Source organism: Globicephala melas, chromosome 3 (genome assembly GCF_963455315.2).
Source record: "Globicephala melas chromosome 3, mGloMel1.2, whole genome shotgun sequence".
Taxonomy (NCBI): Eukaryota; Metazoa; Chordata; class Mammalia; order Artiodactyla; family Delphinidae; genus Globicephala; species Globicephala melas.
In genome coordinates, this window is record NC_083316.1 from 42052884 (window position 1) to 42072699 (window position 19816).

General features: G+C 40.8%; 1 protein-coding gene across 1 annotated transcript; it reads left to right on the forward strand.

The window, feature by feature from the left end:
- Positions 1-8236: 8236 nt before the first annotated feature.
- Positions 8237-17527, forward strand: GZMA (granzyme A). The gene is made up of 5 exons (XM_030843189.2): positions 8237-8297; positions 10017-10164; positions 12153-12294; positions 16012-16284; positions 17375-17527. The coding sequence occupies exons 1-5, from the start codon at positions 8237-8239 to the stop codon at positions 17525-17527; spliced, it is 777 nt and encodes a 258-aa protein (XP_030699049.1).
- The last annotated feature ends 2289 nt before the right edge of the window (positions 17528-19816 follow it).

Below are 19816 nucleotides of genomic sequence, written 5' to 3' on the forward strand. Positions count from 1 at the left end.
CGGGGCTGCAGCTGGCCAGGAATGTGAACTGCAGGTGATTCCAGGTTAGTCCAGGAGGTGCACCAACATTGCTGAGTGCCGTCTATGTGCCAGGTAACACTTTACCCCAGCACTTCTCCACGCTGACTACTGCTTTATAATCACCTGGGAAACTTTGGGAGAAATGCCTGGGATCACCCCAGACTAAGTATCTCAGAGCGAGAACCATTACTTTACAGCAGTCCTTTCAACAGCCCAATAAGCTAGGTACCATTGTGCTCAGAAAGGATGTGGATGTTAAATGACAGGGCCAGGGTTTAGAGGCAGGGCTCTCTCATTTCCAAAATCCTGCTCTTCTCACTGACCACAGCACCAGACATTAGTATTTCTAAGTCTCTATTTAGGCCATAAGATCCATTCAGACAGTAACTCCCGGATCTAGCTCATGGTAGGTACTTTATACGTATCTTAAATTGAATGAATAAGTGAATGGATATTTCACGGTTAAGTGGGTCCACATAGTCCAGATCAGTGAAACAAAGAATCAGATTGCAAATGTAGGCTCAGACTAACAAAGAAAAGTGCAAAGACTTTCATGCCTTCACCAGGGTTAAGTCTAATCCTATTAATTACCTCTTCAAGTATTTCTTCTGCCGCCTTGCCTCTCTTCTTATTTGGATTCCAATTACATGACAGTTAGTTTGATATGGTCCCACAGGTCTTGCATGGCCTGCTCTGGGTTAATTTGTTTCTTTTTTCATTTTTCTCTTTGTGCTTCAGTTTAGACAATTTTGATTGACTTATCTTTAAGTTCCCTATTTTCTCAGCTGAGTAAAGTCTCCCAATGAGCCCATCAAAGTGATTAGTCTTTCATCATATTTTTCATTTCCATCATTTCTATTTGGTCCCTTCTTAGTTTCCATCTCTCTGCTGATAGCCTTCCTATGGTCATACAGTTGCCCATCTTTTCCACTAGAGACTTTAACATAATAGTTATAATTATTTCAGCTCTCTTTCTGATAACTCTAACCTCCAAGTCATATCTGAGTCTGATTCTGTTGATTGTTTTGTCTCTTGACTGTGTGCTGTTTTCTTTGCTTCTTTGTGGGTCTCATAATTTGCAGTGTTTACTAACACTGAGGTAAACAGTTTCATGTCTGGATATGTGAATAACTCTTCTTTTTCTAGGCCTCTACTGTGAGGAATTGAGTCAGTCTAGTGAGGAGTTGATCTGGGTTTGCATTTATTGTTGCTACAGGTACCCTCAGGACACCTCAGGCTAGAAATGTCTCTGGCATTACCTCATACTTCTGGCTGGGTTTCGGTTTCCAGAGAGCATTTCTCAATGTTCTGTTCCACTTCAGCCTTAGGCTTTGCCTGTGTCCCTAAACCTCAAAGATATTTTCTCCCCTCATTTTTGCCTCCACCTAGTAGTAGACTATTGTTATTTGTTACTCAGTTCTTGCTATCCTTGGAGTGGGAAGTGGGGAGACATTTTCTGTTGTCCATATTCAGGCCCAGTCCTAGGCAGGCATTGTGTGCCTTAGTCTCAGGTGTGGGACAATCTCAGTGATCCTATCTCTGCCCTAGTGGCAGAGGCTCTTTCCCTGCCTCTCCCTCAGAAACAGAGGGTTGGTTTTTTTCTCTTCCCTTCTTCTAGCTACAATGTGTCTTCACCTCGACCCTGAGGGTGAGAGTGTTTGCTGCCCTTTCCTCAGAAACTTAGGGCTTTTGCTCTGTGAAGAAGGTAGGGGCAAAGCATCCTGGCAGAGCTTTGTGCCCTGCCTGCAGAGGTGGCTGCTCTTGTCCCCTGCACCAAAGGGGAGGCTCGTTCCAGTCACTGCCTTGCCCCCAGCTTTCTCCTGGTGAGGTCCATGGAGAAAAGCCTGCCAGCTACTGTCAATTCTCCTTATGTCTGTAGCTCCCAGGGGTGCTATATTTTTATGCTAAGCCACACTCAGCCCTTAGGGATTCATTTTAAAACTTACCTGAACTCTTCCGATCAGCTTCTATGATGTCCAGCACCTCTTCTGATCATGCCTTTCTCCAGGTAAGCAGGTCCTCCCTGGAGGTACCTGTCTTCCCTTAGATTTCAGCCTACTTGTTTGACCTGCAGCCTCAAGTCTGAGAAGTTAAAGAAAAATTATGATTTTGTAGATTATCCAGATTTTTCTTTGTTATAAATGTGGAATTAGCACTCTTTCCAACTTTCTACATCCTAAACAGAAACCAGAAGTCTGCAGCTAGAGTGCTGCAAGGATCAACTACTTGTATACTGAAAGTCCCAAGAATTAAGATGTAAGTAGGAGTAGAGAAAGTAACAGGAAGCTAGGATCTAAAGTTGTCAAATAAAGGGATTCCTCAAAATCTTAACATAGATTATCATATGACCGAGCAGTTCTACTCCTAGGTATATAACCAAAAAGCAGGGATTCAAACAGATATTTTTACACCAATGTTCATTGCAGCATTAGGCACAATAGCCAAAAGGTGGAGACAACCCAAAAGTCAATCAGCCAATGAATGGATAAACAAAATGTGGCATATAAGTACAATGAAATATTTTTCAGCCATAGCAAGGAATGAAATTCTGATACTTGCTACAACTGAAATAACCTTGAAGACATTATGCTAATTGAAATAACACAAGCAAAAGGACAAATATTATAAGACTTCACTTACATAAAGTATTGAGAATAGGCAATTTCATAGAGACAGAGGGTAGATTAGAAGCTGCTGGAGGCTGGAAGGAAAGGGAGATGGGGAGTTATTGCTTAATGATTACAAAGTTTCTGTTTAAGATGGCTAAAAAGTTTTGAAAATAGACAGTGGTAATAGGTGCACAACATTGTGAATATAATTAATGCCACTGAATTGTATATTTTAAATGGTTAAATGGCAAATTTTATGATCTATATATATATATATATAAAACCACAATTTTAAGAATTAATAGCTACATATCAAGAACCATTGAATTGTACATTTTAAATGGGTGAATTGCATGATATATAAATTATATCTCAATAAAGTGGTTTAAAAAAATGAAACGAAGGGGACTGTCCCAGTGGTCGCAGTAGATGCAGCAACAGTGAGGTGGTGAGTGATCTAGTGGGGTGACATGAGATGCAAAGCTGGGGGTTGCGGAATGGGGGAGGAAAATAGTTTGTCCCTTCATTACCTAGAAAACTCACCACATAGAAACCTCTGACCCTAGACCACATCTAAATGACCGAACTATAACCAGAAAGATTTGGTGGGAACCTCATAAAGGTCTCTTCTCACTCTAAGAGTTCACTCAATGCTCACTCTAAGTCCAAAGCTCAGAAAATCAAAAAAGTTACAATTACCACTTTGCCACCTGCCCTACTTCAGGGAAATCCCGTTCCCACACGTGTCCTTCTTCACTGGAAGGCAGGGGACAGGGCTACCCAGATCCCACATCACAGTGTAGGAGAAGCAAAAAAGCCCACTGCCCCTGCACTCTCACCACTTACCACCACCAATGGAGTCCCCAGTATTTCAGTTCAGTGAGTCATTCAACTCCAAATCCTACTTTGTGGGTCTAATTTACAAGGTCACTCCCAACTCCTAGTGCCACTCCCAACTGTCAGCATGAGCTCCCGGAGGGGAGAAGTTATGTTCTACCACTGTCTTAGAGATCAAAATACTTGAGAAGGGGGTAGCAGGTGGTGTGAAGGGAGAAAAGAGGAGTGTTGAGGAGAAGCACAGTACAAAGGTGCATGGCTGAACAGGAAACCTCTTGGCATCAGGCACAACTTATTGCTCAGACTATCTTCCAAGAACTCTAAGAATTAGGGCTTCAAAGAATAGCTTATTATCAACTAGATTCCATCTCCTACTAATCAATAGATTTCCCTAAAAGGCTTGAATTCCCCTACATTTCTGCATCATACCCTAGATCTCAGCAGCAGCAGTGGAGTCCAGTGGTGGAGGCAAAAGCTGTATCATGCAGGCATGAGGCAAGGTGCTGTCAGGTGGTGCCCAATATGGTACAAGGCCATGCAGAATTGGTCTCCACAGAGTAGGTGGAGAAGAACAAGTGGCCAAGGTCCATGGATTTTTTTAAATATTTATTTATTTATCTATTTATTTGGCTGCACCAGGTCTTAGTTGCGTCACGCAGGATCTTCAGTTGCGGCATGCAGGATCTTTAGTTGCAGCATGCATGAGGGATCTAGTTCCCTGACCAGGGATCAAACCTGGACCCCCTGCATTGGGAGCATGGAGTCTTGGCCACTGGACCACCAGGGAAGTCCCAAGGTCCATGGATTACATGAGGCCAAGGGGATCTGTGGTGACACACAAGAGGTGTCTGATATAGCAACATTTTTGTGATCACTTTCCATGCTATTTAGTGGTTGCACAGAATGGTTGTACTAATGAATTATAATTTACTTACTATGATATGCAGAATAATGTTCCCACCCACCCAAAGCTGCCCACATCTTAATCTCTAGAGTCTATGAATCTTAGTTTACTTGGCAAAGAGGAAATGAGGTTGTAGATGAAACTAAGGTTGCTAATCAGCTCACATTAAAATAGGGAGATTATCAGAGTGAGCCCAATGTAATCACAGGAGTCCTTAAATGTGGAAGTAGCAGGCAGAAGGAAAGTCAGTGTCAGAATGAGAAAGACTCCACCAACCATTGATGCCTTTGAAGCTGGAAGGGGGCCAAAAGCCAAGGAATGCTGGCAGCCTTTAGAAGCTGGAAAAGGCAAGGAAATGGATTTTCCCTTAGAACCTGCAGAAATGAATGCAGCCCTGCTAATACCTTGGTTTTAGCCCAGGGAGACCCACATCAGACTTCTGACCTACAGAACTGTAAAATAATAAATTTGTGTTGTTCTAAGCCACTAAGTTTGCAGTAATTTGTTACAGCAGCAATGGGAAACTAATAGGCTTACCTAATTCCTTACTTGGGGGCATTTAGATTATTTTCAACTTTTTCTCATTAGGAAGAATAATGCAATGGAACTCCTTATTGCTAAATTTCACAATTTTTTAAATTATGAATCATAAACATGACTTGTTGGGTCAAAGATCATGCAAAATTTAACAACCCTTTCATATGTATTGCCTTCCAAAAAGATAGCAGCAGTTTGAAATACCATCAACACATGAGAATTTCCAACAACAGAGAGTATTTTTTGTGTGTTTTTTAATTTTTAGTAATTTGACAGGCAAAAATAGTACCTAAATGTTTTAAATTGCATTTTTATTACAGATAACTTGTGCTATGTGATTATGCATTCCTCCATAGGTTAGGAAGATAGGAGCCATTTTTATTTCTTCTTTTGTAAATTACTTGTTCAAATTCTCTGACCATTTTTCTTTTCAGGTGTTCATATTTTCTTATTGCTTTATAAAAATATCCATTTGTGTCACATAGATTGAAAATGTTTGCAATTTGGCTTTGTGTTTGCTGTGTTAAGGTACAGAAAGTTCAATTTTACATCATTGAATCTATCAATCTCTTACAAATTCTGCCTTTGATGTCATATCTCAAAGTCCCTTTCTCATTTTTACATGTGTGTGAATATCTGTATATTCAGTTAGTGCTTTTATAGTTGAATGGTGTGCTTTAAGAATCTAACTTCAGGTAAAGTGGCAGGATACAAAATTAATGCACAGAAATCTCTGGCATTCCTATATACTAATGATGAAAAATCTGAAAGTGAAATCAAGAAAACACTCCCATTTACCATTGCAACAAAAAGAATAAAATATCTAGGAATAAACCTACCTAAGGAGACAAAAGACCTGTATGCAGAAAATTATAAGACACTGATGAAAGAAATTAAAGATGATACAAATAGATGGAGACATATACCATGTTCTTGGATTGGAAGAATCAACATTGTGAAAATGACTCTACTACCCAAAGCAATCTATAGATTCAATGCAATCCCTATCAAACTACCACTGGCATTTTTCACAGAACTAGAACAAAAAATTTCGCAATTTGTATGGAAACACAAAAGACCCCGAATAGCCAAAGCAATCTTGAGAACAAAAAAAGGAACTGGAGGAATCAGGCTCCCTGACTTCAGACTATACTACAAAGCTACAGTTATCAAGACGGTATGGTACTGGCACAAAAACAGAAAGATAGATCAATGGAACAGGATAGAAAGCCCAGAGATAAACCCATGCACATATGGACACCTTATCTTTGATAAAGGTGGCAGGAATGTACAGTGGAGAAAGGACAGCCTCTTCAATAAGTGGTGCTGGGAAAACTGGACAGGTACATGTAAAAGTATGAGATTAGATCACTCCCTAACACCATACACAAAAATAAGCTCAAAATGGATTAAAGACCTAAATATAAGGCCAGAAACTATCAAACTCTTAGAGGGAAACATAGGCAGAACACTCTATGACATAAATCACAGCAAGATTCTTTCTGACCCACCTCCTAGAGTAATGGAAATAAAAACAAAAATAAACAAATGGGACCTAATGAAACTTCAAAGCTTTTGCACAGCAAAGGAAACCATAAACAAGACCAAAAGACAACCCTCAGAATGGGAGAAAATATTTGCAAATGAAGCAACCGACAAAGGATTAATCTCCAAAATTTACAAGCAGCTCATGCAGCTCAATAACAAAAAAACAAACAACCCAATCCAAAAATGGGCAGAAGACCTAAATAGACATTTCTCCAAAGAAGATATACAGACTGCCAACAAACACATGAAAGAATGCTCAACATCATTAATCATTAGAGAAATGCAAATCAAAACTACAATGAGATATCATCTCACACCAGTCAGAATGGCCATCATCAAAAAATCTAGAAACAATAAATGCTGGAGAGGGTGTGGAGAAAAGGGAACCCTCTTGCACTGCTGGTGGGAATGTGAATTGGTTCAGCCACTATGGAGAACAGTATGGAGGTTCCTTAAAAAACTAAAAATAGAACTACCATATGACCCAGCAATCCCACTACTGGGCATATACCCTGAGAAAACCGAAATTCAAAAAGAGTCATGTACCAAAATGTTCATTGCAGCTCTATTTACAATAGCCCGGAGATGGAAACAACCTAAGTGCCCATCATCGGATGAATGGATAAAGAAGATGTGGCACATATATACAATGGAATATTACTCAGCCATAAAAAAAAACGAAATTGAGCTATTTGTAATGAGGTGGATAGACCTAGAGTCTGTCATACACAGTGAAGTAAGTCAGAAAGAAAAAGACAAATACCGTATGCTAACACATATATATGGAATTTAAGAAAAAAAAAATGTCATGAAGAACCTAGGGGTAAGGCAGGAATAAAGATGCAGACCTCCTAGAGAACGGACTTGAGGTTATGGGGAGGGGGAAGGGTGAGCTGTGACAGGACGAGAGAGAGTCATGGACATATACACACTAACAAACGTAGTAAGGTAGATAGCTAGTGGGAAGCAGCCGCATGGCACAGGGATATTGGCTCGGTGCTTTGTGACAGCCTGGAGGGGTGGGATAGGGAGGGTGGGAGGGAGGGAGACGCAAGAGGGAAGAGATATGGGAACATATGTATATGTATAACTGATTCACTTTGTTATAAAGCAGAAACTAACACACCATTGTAAAGCAATTATACCCCAATAAAGATGTTAAAAAATAATAATAATAAAAAAAAATAAAAAATGAAAAAAAGAATCTAACTTCAGTTTTCCCTTGATGATTACCCAGCAATCTCAACAATGAATGCATCAAATATCTGTCCTTTCCGCCACTAGAATAGGTTTAAAGATGCTATTTCAAAATAATTTCTTATACAGACTTGAATTCTCAGATTTTTAAATAAACTCATATTTGAAAGTGAAAAAGTTGCCAAAGAAGAGCAATTTTCTATTTAATGTTCTTAATTTAAAATAGTCCCCATGGCTGATTTGCTTCATTGTGCAACAGAAACTAACACATTATTGTGAGGCAATTATGCTCCAATAAAGATGTATTAAAAATAATAATAATAAATAAAAATGAAACAGTCCCCATGGCTTCACATTTACCCTTTAAGGTAGGAAAGGTCTAACCCTGAAGGAAATGTGAAACAAATAAGTAACCACACCATCTCTAAAATAAAGCTATGTTTTCCAGTAATAAAATACCAAACTCTTTAGCCACATAGCAGAGAAAGATAAAAAGAAAGAACCCACATCCTTTGTGTTTCATTATATATTACTAAGTCAGTACCTGAAACTAAATAGTCTCCATATGTGAGTAACAGAAGCCATGAAAATTCCTTTCCTTTTCTCTTTTCCCACTGGCATGTGTCTCCTTCTAATTCCTGGAGGTAAGACATATTTCCATATGCTTTTTAGTTTTGCTTATAAGAAAATAGACTTTTATATTGCTTTAATTTTTGTTTAATATTGTGCAAAAGGGAAAAAGAAATCACAACTTAATTTCCAATAATTTTTCATGTTACGTTTTTTCTTTGCTATCTAAATGGTATATTGGCTTTTTAAGATGAAAACATACTCTATTGTGTCTACAGCAAAAATATGAGAGCATTAACTATATCTGGAGGTTATCATAAATTCAGGCCAGCTCTACAGAGCTCAACCTTCAAGTGAAAAACCAACAAAGCCATTAAATTGGGGATGGATAGATTACTTATTAACTGGAGGGCTCAGTCATACAGATACAACTGAGTAGTCATAGCTCTCAGATAAATCTTAAAACTTTGGTTTTCAGAAGGTATTTGTGAGTGCCTATTTCCAGCAGTGGGGGTGGTGAAGAAAGCAATAACATCAATGTAAAATACTCTAATGAAGTGTGTGTGTGCACGTGCGCGCACCAACACTGCATAAAACTTACAATGAAGTATAGCAGTATTCTATGTGGTTTACTTATACTCTTCTTAAGTATCATTGTTATCAGCCCATTTCATATTTGAGGAAACCAAGGCACAGAGAGGTTAAGTCCATTTACTAAAGTCATCAACTAGTAAGTAGTAGGGCTGGGATTTGAACCCAGAGTTCAGGTTCTTAACCACACACTATGATATCTTATAGCTCAATGATACCTTCAGAGCTGGGATTCTTAATGTGGGATCCATGAGCTCCTTCAAGGCCATGGATGGGCATCAAGAAGTCTGTGACTCTCCCAAAACTGTATGCAAATATTTACATGCATCTGTGTGTCTGTATTATATCAGATTCTCAAATGGCTCTATATTTCAAAACTAACAAAGGTACAGAGCCACTACTTTAGGCAAACAGTACATCACAATGGAAAGGATATGATTTTTCATGATGCGGAACTGTATTAGAAGACTGCTTTGCTATTTATTAGTTGTGCAAACTTGGGCGAGGTAATTGCCCTGTCTAAACTTCATGTTCCTTATCTCTACATGGGAATAATAACACCCACCTTGCATTGTAGCAAACATCAGAACCAGTGTCTGAAACTAACCGGTGCCTGGTAAATCGTAGATTCTTTCATTATTATTGCTACTATAGTTGTTGATTTTTTTTCTCTGAATTTAATATAACTTACCAAACCATCATTCCAAATAATAATCTCACCATGGAACACTGTGAGATTTTTAAGATCAATAACACAGTGTCCCACCCAAGACTGAGAAACTGCAGCCTGTAATAGGAAGTGAACAGACTAGTAAAGGCAGAAACAGGAGAATGGGGTTTCTCCCCAATCTGCTTTTACTGTGTGATGTTAAGTCTTTAACCTTTTTGCTTTTTGAGCTTTAAGAAAAGAGACTCTATTGCCTGACATTTTCTACCTCCTAGAGGTAGGAAGGAGACAGACATTATGTTAAACGTGTTTTGCATTCTTGAGGAAGAGAAGATTGTTTAAGTTCAAGATGCTATTATACAGAGCTGTCATGGAAAATTTTAAAAACTCTGTGCCACCTGGACTGCTTTGATCTTCTCTCCCTGACGCAGAGTGCACATCTATGTACTCGATCTCGATCTATTCATTATATCAGAACTTTTCAGAGGAAGCATGACTTGGTAAGATAGGATTTCACTCTGGATCACTCTTTTAGTTTTTCCAGTATCCTGTGAGGGAATTATAAGAGGAAAAGAAGTACCACCTCACACAAGACGCTACATGGCTCTAATCAAAGGGCTGAAAGTCTGTGCAGGGGCTTTGATCAAAGAAAACTGGGTGTTAACAGCTGCTCACTGTGACCTGTAAGTAATTCTGAGCTCCTCTCATTCTCAGGCAGTTTGCGGGGTGGGGTGGGGGGGACAGGGGCTGTGAAAATGAAGTCCAAAACCAAAATTAGCTAGGGATGGAGAAGAAAGTACACAAGCACATTCACTGATATGTACTATTATTAACTTTATCTCTATAAGCAAAGGCCAGATCCTATAGAATAAAATTGAAATACATGACCATTTTCTCATATTATTTAAAAATATTTTTTGCTATAAATACCAATATTATCAACATTTTGAAAAAAATGGTGAGAAATAGCACTCATAATCTTATCAACTTCACACAATCACTGTTAATATTTTGCTATATTTAGTTGCAGGCTTTTTCCATAAGTATATTTTACACAGTTGAGCAAGTTAAGTGTTCTCTATGATTACAAGCGATTTACTTACTATTATATAATTAGTTTTGTCCCATGTTGCTACATATTAGATTGAACCATAAGAAATTACTGATATTTAACTGTTTGACTTTACAAAATAGCCATTTCCTATGGTTCAAACTAATGTTTTTCCTAATTGTGATTTGAAAGTCAAAATAACGTTTATCACAAGGATATGCTGCTGTTTTCTTTAACAGTACCTGTTGTTGGTACCTACTATTTCCCTGCTCACTTTTGCATAAATTGCATGAATAAAAGAAGAGACTTAAAAACTAGCTTCCCACAAAGAAGATCAAAAGAGATCTGCATTACGTTGTTGTATCAAATGAGAATATATCAAGTAGGAAATTCAGCACAATGTACACTGTGAAGATCACCACTGGCACTTTTGATTAACAGACCCACTTGGTGCAAAGTCTGTCCGGCAAATCAAGAAATGCTTGCACCCACCTCTCCCAGATTAGCTATCATTAGGTTCACAAACTAGACTTGGCGGCTAGCAGTTTATTTGCTCCTGTGTGTGTGTGTGTGTTTAGATTCAGCTTTAAAATTTCACTATAAAGTTGATTCATTTCTTCAGTCTTACCTATTAAAAGCCTGACTCTTTTCCATCTTTGTCATCTTTTTTTTTTTTTTTCTGGTACGCGGGCCTCTCACTGTTGTGGCCTCTCCCGTTGTGGAGCACAGGGTCCGGACGCGCAGGCTCAGCAGCCATGGCTCACGGGCCCAGCCGCTCCGCGGCATGTGGGATCTTCCCGGACCGGGGCACGAGCCCGTGCCCCCTGCATCAGCAGGTGTACTCTCAACCACTGCGCCACCAGGGAAGCCCCATCTTTGTCATCTTTGAAGACTTAAGCAAGGTACACGGTCTCCCTGAAACACAGAAAAGCAAACCCACTACCTCTGCTCTCACTCTTAGGTTTAGTCTCTAGGTCTTGGGTTGAGTCTCTTCCATTAGGTGTTGATTCCACAAATCCAAGGCAGATGGAGACACTGGCAGCTCCTCTTCCTGCAGCAGTCCTCTTTGGTCAGCACCCAAGCATACCTCTCCAGGCCTTGCCAACCAACGCTCTTGCCTCTGCCGGAAGACCTGGGATTTCTCTCCTGTTGCTTCTTCCTTGAAAAGATGTGAAGCTGAAGCAACTAAGATAACACGTCTTGGGAGTTTTAGGTAAAAATAACTAAAACAGGGCTTCCCTGGTGGCGCAGTGATTGAGAGTCCGCCTGCCGATGCAGGGGACACGGGTTCGTGCCTTGGTCCGGGAAGATCCCACATGCCGCGGAGCGGCTGGGCCCGTGAGCCATGGCCGCTGAGCCCGCGTGTCCGGAGCTTGTGCTCCGCAACGGGAGAGGCCACAACAGTGAGAGGCCCGCGTACCGCAAAATAAATAAATAAACAAATAAAAAGTAACTAAAACACCAAAAGAAAAAAACCTCATAAATTCCCCCCTGCCTTGCTGTGCTTGTTTATAAATAGGAAACCATCTGAAATAACTGGTCAGATTTAATAAATTAAGTTCATGCTTAATTTCACCTATTCTCTCACATAAATGATACATCGTCCTTGTTTTTTTCCAGGAAAGGCAATCCTCGAGTTATTCTTGGGGCCCACTCTACCTCCCATAAAGAGAAATATGACCAAGTATTTTCCATTAAAAAGGCAATTCCCCATCCATGCTTCAATCCACAGACATTTGAAGGGGATCTTCAACTCCTTCAGGTAAATATGGCGTTTTTTTTCAATAACTATTTTGAAATTGCAAAATTTTGAAATTTGATCAGTTTAACTTGAAACTAGTTTTTACACACTGGCCTCATAGCCAGTGGTTAGCTAATGCCAGGATGTAAGGGTAAGAAGTACAGATGGGACCCAGCGCAATTGTACAGATGTTCACCCTCTTGGAATTCAGTTCAATTTAACAGATATTGACAGAAGTCCTACTGTGGTAAGACCTGTCAATCCAAAGTGGTAATGCCACCAGCAACTCAACTGCAGACAAACCACATTGCATTTATTGATTCTTGCTCAGCAAGGGAGACTGTACACCATGAGGAACCATAGGGTGGCTCAGTAAGAGAGTGTTAGATGGGGCTTATCCTAGGATTTGTCAGATGAGGGGGAGGGTTCTAGGAAGTAGGAGTTTGCTCTGAACTGACTGTTGTCAGGAAGTGGGGTAATTCTATGACTGAGTATCTCAGTGAATCTTACTTATCTAGGAGGCTAAATCTGTGATTGATAAGAAGCAGCAATCACTCGTTTTAGCCGATAGGGGGCGCTTGGTCATTTTTGTGGTGGGCACAATGACCTTGCTTTTGCCTGTACTCAAACCTGACTACAGAGTGGCCTGGGTTTTGCTCCCTTCTTGAGGCTCACCCTGTCTGATATTGGTGCTCTATGACAAGTGTTCATGATCAACAGGAAAAATCGTGGCCCAGCTGTGAGTGCCAGTAAGCTTTTCTCTTCCTCATAAGATAAATAGGTTCTGTTCTCAAAGTGTTCACAGTCTAGTGGGAGAGACAGACAAATATATCAACAGCTCTGATCTGGTGGTATGTGACTCATCGGTGATGGAGATGACTAAGACGGGGACTCTACAGGAGCACATGGTGTGTCCAGGCGGTCAGGGAAGCTTTCTTAGAGAAGGTGCAGGGGTTAGTAGGAAAGAAGGAGGAAAGGGCCTTTCGGGCAGGAAGAGCAGTGTGTATAAGAGGAGTCTTTCTGGAAAATGCATTTGGAAGAAGAAGGGAAGAAAGGGAAGTTATCATGAGATCTGAGAAAGCGGGGACCCACATATTGTGAACCATGGGAAGAAGTTTGAACTTTATGGGGAAGGAAATGGGAAAGTGTTTTAAGCTGGGCAGTGACATGATCAGACTTGTTTTTAGAAGGATTATCTGGCTGCTGTGCAGAAAGTATAACAGAAAAGGCAGAACTGGAAGGCAGAGTGTGAGCTGAGGTTCACGCTTGTCCAAAGGGGCTTGATGAGGAGCTTCCCTAGCAGGAGTCAAGAGGATGCTCAGGGGATCCACACACCCTCATCAGTAGGAGTAAAGACAGGGTCCTAGAGTGCCATGTGTTTCTGGCAAACTCCCCACATTCCCTGCTCCCCAGTACTTATCAGTGACCCCCATACTATCTGCCTTGAGACTCTCAGGCTGGGCCTCTCTCTCGGGTCAATCCTCCTCACCCATACTCTAATTCCCTCCAGTCCCGCTCCCTGGGCAGGGAAAGGCAATTCCCTCCCCTGTCCAGTAGAGGGCACTCCTTGGCCTACTTCCCTCCTGCGGTGTTTCTCCACAGCACGCGCTTCTTTTTTTTTTTTTTTTTAACATCTTTATTGGAGTATAATTGCTTTACAATGGTGTGTTAGTTTCTGCTTTATAACAAAGTGAATCAGTTATACATATACATATGTTCCCACATCTCTTCCCTCTTGCGTCTCCCTCCCACCCTCCCTATCCCACCCCTCCAGGCCGTCACAAAGCACAAAGCACCGAGCTGATCTCCCTGTGCTATGCGGCTGCTTCCCACTAGCTATCTGTTTTACATTTGGTAGTGTATATATGTCCATGCCACTCTCTCACTTTGTCACAGCTTACCCTTCCCCCTCCCCATATCCTCAAGTCCATTCTCTAGTAGGTCTGTGTCTTTATTCCCGTCTTACCCCTATGTTCTTCATGACATTTTTTTTCCTTAAATTCCATATATATGTGTTAGCATACCGTATTTGTCTTTCTCTTTCTGACTTACTTCACTCTATGACAGACTCTAGGTCCATCCACCTCACTACAAATAACTCAATTTCGTTTCTTTTTATGGCTGAGTAATATTCCATTGTATATATGTGCCACATCTTCTTTATCCATGCATCCGATGATGGACAGCACGCACTTCTGATGTACCTTAGTTTGTTTGTCTGCCCCCCTCGCTGGAATGTAAGCTTCAAAGAACAGATATTTTTGTCTTTTTATTTGTATGCCCTGTACCAGGTAGTATAGTTCCTAGTACATAGCAGGCCCTCCATAAATATTTCCTGAATAATTTTGGATAAGGGATGGAATTAAGCCAGACAGTGGCAAAGGTCATCAAGAGAAGAGATTCTGCGCTCAGGTTTCAAGAAAGTGGTAGCAGTTGTCAAGTCTCCTTCAGGAACTAAAACTCTTACCTTTACAATAGTGTGGGGTGAGTAGGGGGTACGAGGGGTTCTTGGTCTTGAAGTAAAGTCAGGAAACTCCCCCTCACCTCTGACACTGTGGCCAGTGGGGTGATGTTGCTAGAGAACTCATGAAGAGGGCATCAGGACCTCCGGGCGGTCAACCTTCCACGGTTAAAACCTACCGATGTGCTCATCACTGCTGTGTGTGCCTGACCCCAGGAGAGCTACTTACAAACATATGCATCCCGACTCCAATTCTGATCCATTCATTCAGACCTGAAGTCCTTTCTGGGGGTTCTCCTGTCTCCTTGTCCATCCAACCAGATAACAAGCATGAAGGCTGTGAGAAAGCATGAGTAGGAGAGAAGGAGAGACGTTGCATGTAGGCATTTGAAGTCATGTTCTATGGAGAGATTTTAGACTACGGCCATCTCACTTTCTAAATGCTAGCAGGGTAAGGGTTGGGCACACCAGCAACTCAGAGTGGGCACTGAGGAAGTGGGAACTGTCTAATGTCAGGAAGTGGAGCCTGAAAGCAATGCAATGATAGGAATGTGACAGCGGCCTTTGCTGCTGTGCTCTTATGTTTTTAGAAGGTCTGTAACACCAGGACTCCCTACAGCTTGAGGCAAGAAGAAAAGAAAGAAGTAGAATTATCTTCCTCTACCCTCTACTCAACCTTGATCACACTCCCTGCTCTCCTTGCCTTGACTTTTCAGAAAGAGAGAAAGCAAGGTGGTGAGCCAAGAAGAGAGCTTTAGTGAGTCAAAGAAAAGGGCAGAGCGTGGGTGAGCCCCCAAAGGCAGTTAGGCTGGTTAGCACCTGCTCAGAAGCGGGGAAGCCACATTTCCACGTGGAAAATGAGGACACTGGCCCTTTTCCCACCCCGCCCCACTGCACCTGGAGCCCTGGCTTCCTTCCATTGGTCTCAGTACCAGTCAGTTCACAAACCTAAGACCACCTGAATAAAATAATGATGGCACTCTCCAATACAGCTTTTCAACCACAGAGCTGTCAGCCACCACCAACATAATTTCATCACTGACAGGTCAACTGGACTGAAGTTTATCTAGACTAGCCTAGCAAAACATGCATGAAAAGGTGTGCCGTGACTTTTAAAAAATCAGTAACTGATGGTCAATTAGGTTGGAACAGGACTTCGGCCACGTCCTTCGTAAGAACATGCTAAATAAGCAAGATATCTATTTCAGTCAGCGCTGTTTTCTGGGTTTGGTTACTGTTGTCCTTCCCTAAAACTGCATCTCCTGTCTCTTTTCTAGCTGGATGGTAAAGCAACTATGACCAAAGCTGTAGGAATACTTCGGCTACCGAAAACAGGAGACGATGTCAAACCCCACACCAAGTGTCATGTGGCAGGATGGGGAAGCACCAGAAAAGACACGTGCAAAATTTCAAGTGCCTTGAGAGAAGCCAACATTACTGTGATAGATAGGAAAATATGCAATGATGCCCAGCACTATAATTTTAACCCAGTTATTGATCTCAGTATGATCTGTGCTGGTGGTAGAAAAGGTGAAGATGATTCATGTGAAGTAAGTAAATTAAAAATTTTAACCGTTTGGGGGCTATAGGAAATCAGGCTAAATAGAGTGCCTAGGAACAAGATGGCGGACTGTCATTATTACTTTTTACGTGTGAGGCCTGCAAGAACGTCAGCTTGACACTGGGCTGGTGTGTGCTCCTTTGTCTCAAGGGAAACATTCTGCCCAGGGAAACTTCTCTCGTTCCTAATAATCAGGATCCCATTTAACCACCGCTTATCGATGCTTTTCAGCCCTCTCAGAACTGGTCACATCAGCGGGCATTTATCAGATGGCAGGAACTATATCAAGTCCTATACTCTATGCCACTTGATCCTCAAATAGCCCCATGGGATAGACACTATTATTACCAACTCTATTTTACAGATAGGGAAATTAAGGCTTAGAAAGTTACTTCCCCAAGTTAGATAACTCGACTGTCAGTGGGGAGGACCTGGACTTAGACTGGGGCCATCTGATTCCCAACTCCTGTGTTGTTCTGCCTCTCCATGTGCGTGACTACGGTTTGGCCCTATTTGGAACTCATGATCCAGAAGTGGTTTGCAAGGTCAGAGAGAATATGAAATGAGGGCTGTTGAAAACTGGAAAAGATCCCTAAAAATTGTTTGAACTATCACAAGTACTCCTTGGTCTGAGACGGCTTAACCCATGTCCTCCTTCAGAGCAGGGAGTAGCTCAGATCCCATCTCATGCCTTCAGGCAGTGCCTACATTCAGTTTTTTCCGCTAACATCTACTGACCAAGAAAAGGGGATACAGGTCAACTGAAGGAGACAATTATTTTCACAATTATTTTAAAGGCTTCCTTTGTTATTCTTTCTTTGTTTTACTGATGAAAATGAGTTTGTACATCTTCTCCAGAATTGCCTTTTGCAAAATGAAAATGATCGGAAAATATAAACAAATCGGTGTTAATTGATGCTGAGGGCAGACAATTAATAAAAAGAGATATAAAATTAGCCTTTAAAAAGGAAAGAGAGAAACAATGTGTGAGTGAATGAGTGAATAAATGAATGACTAAAAAGGTAAGTAAATATCTTTGGAAAGCACTCTTGTTTAAAACATATGACTTTCTTTTCCAGGGGGATTCTGGAAGTCCTCTGATATGTGATAACGTTTTCAGAGGTGTCACTTCCTTTGGGAAGTGTGGTAACCCCCAGAAACCTGGCATCTACATTCTCCTTACCAAAAAATACCTCAACTGGATAAAGAAAACCATTGCAGGAGCAATATAACATTTCTTCTTCAAAGTAGAAAATTGAGGTAACCAAGTAAAGGGTGTTTTAACTTGACCTATCTGAAGAAACACCTCACAACCCTCTTAACCTCGTGTACAAATGACAGTCTGTCTGAAATAAAATTAGCAATGAAAGAAATAACCTCCTGCCTTCACTCTTCCACGACTAGTGAAGACTGATTCATCACATGTTCTCTATCCATGGCAAGAGATGTCCCTTGAGAAAAAGTTCCCCAGTTCAGTGATTCTCTGTTTTATTCAGAATTTGAGGATTGTCACTTTTGTGTTCATCCATAAAAGGAAGTCAGTCTCAGGGAAATTTAGAATATTCTTCTTTCTTCCAAATGAAACTACAAAATATTTGTGGCCTTAGGAATTTAGAGCCTGATATTCTATTCCATGTTGGAATAAGGACAGAGATAAAGAGGGATTTTTCACTTCCTACTCTATGCTTCTGTATAGTTTAACTTTTTACAAAAATTCTAATTATAAATACAGTGGGAAAGATGAAATGTGTGTTTTAGATAGTTGGAAAATTTGGAATTTGAGGTTAGAGATAGTTCAGGACAATTACATCATTTATTAATTATAAATAGACTAAAATTTCATAGACCAATAGGCCACAGTCCAGCCAGTATCTTGATATGTATTTTGCCTTAGCTAATCAATTTATACATGCAAGCACTAAGCTTCATTCTATGTTATTCTTTTTTGGGGGGAGTATAATTGCTTCACAATGTTGTGTTAGTTTCTGCTGTACAACAAAGTGAATCAGCTGTATGTATACATATATCCCCTCCTTCTTGAGCCTCCCTCTCACCACCAGCATCCCACCCCTCTCAATCATCACGGAGTGCCAAGCTGAGCTCCCTGTGCTATGAGGCTGCTTCCCACTAGCTATCTATTTACACATGGCAGGGTATATATATCCATGCCACTCTCTCACTTTGTCCCAGCTTACCCTTCCCCACTATGTCCACATGTCCGTTCTCTACGTCTGCGTCTAGTTCTATGTTATTCTTAATAGATTGTGATATGTAATAAAGGAAAGTGGCTTTTTTATCACCTACCATTTGTATCTCATCTTTTTGTTGTGTTTTTCTCCAAAGAGTTGATTTATAATAAACTCATTCTCTAATAATCCTGGGTGATTTATCCAATTTAATTCCTCAAACATTTCCTGAGGGCCCACCATGTACCAGGCATTACGTCCAGATTTATAAATACTGAGACATGACCACTGCCCTCAAAATATTTGAAGTCTAGTAGAAAACTAGGAGAAATCCATAAATAAGAGGACATCTGCTTCAGGTTCTGAAGAACACATAACAGAGTAAGGCTGTCTACTGTGTTGGGAAGGTGATGGGGGAAAAGATAAATAATATTTCACACTCCCAGCAGACCTCACAATTAGCCCTCAGAGCCTTCCTGCTGAGATCTTCCCTGTATTTAGACAGACCAATAAAAATTTCAGATTCCTGACTAGAATGCCACAGACATCACAACAGCCTGGTGGAAAGAATCACTGGTCCACAAGTCAGACACCAATTCCATCACTGGACAGTATAAGACCTTGAGCAGGGAATTAGTCTGTGCCTCCATTTTCACATCTGTAAACAGTAACATAAAAGGGTCTAATGGGAGGTGCCCCCAAAATCTGAAGTTGAGTGGTCCCGTCCTCCTAGCTCACACCTCCTAGGATGGCTGTCATCAAAAAACAGACAATAACAAGTGTTGGCGAGGATGTAGAGAAACCCTCGTACAACACTGATGGGAATGTGAAATGGCACAGACACTGTGGAAAAGTTTAGCTGTTCCTCAAAAGGTTAGACATTGTGTTAACATATGACACAGCAATCCCACTCCTGGGCACATGCAAAAATCCGTGTCCTCACAAAAGCTTGTATATGAATGTTTATAGCAACATCGTTCATAATAACCAAAAAGTAGAAACATCCCAAAGTCTACAACTAATGAACAGATAAACAAAATGTAGTATGTCTATACAATGGAATGTTATTCAGCCATAAAAGGAAATGAAGTACTGATACATGGTATCATGTATGAACATGGCTGAACACAGCTAAAGCTTGAAAACACTATTCTAAGTGAAAGAAGCCAGACAGAAAAGGCCACATGTATGATTCCATTTAAAGGAAACGTCCAGAGTAAGCAAATTTATTGACAGAAAGTAAATGGGTATTTGTCAAGGGGTAGAAGGAAGTGGGGGTTGGGGAGTGGCTGCTAATGGTTATGGGGTTTCCTTTTTTGGAGTGATGAACATCTT

Coding starts and splice junctions, on each gene's coding strand:
- GZMA (XM_030843189.2), top strand. CDS start 8,237: ATGAAAATTCCTTTCCTTTTCTCTTTTCCCACTGGCATGTGTCTCCTT. Junction 10,165..12,152: donor ACAGCTGCTCACTGTGACCT/GTAAGTAATTCT, acceptor GTTTTTTTCCAG/GAAAGGCAATCCTCGAGTTA. Junction 16,285..17,374: donor GTGAAGATGATTCATGTGAA/GTAAGTAAATTA, acceptor TTTCTTTTCCAG/GGGGATTCTGGAAGTCCTCT.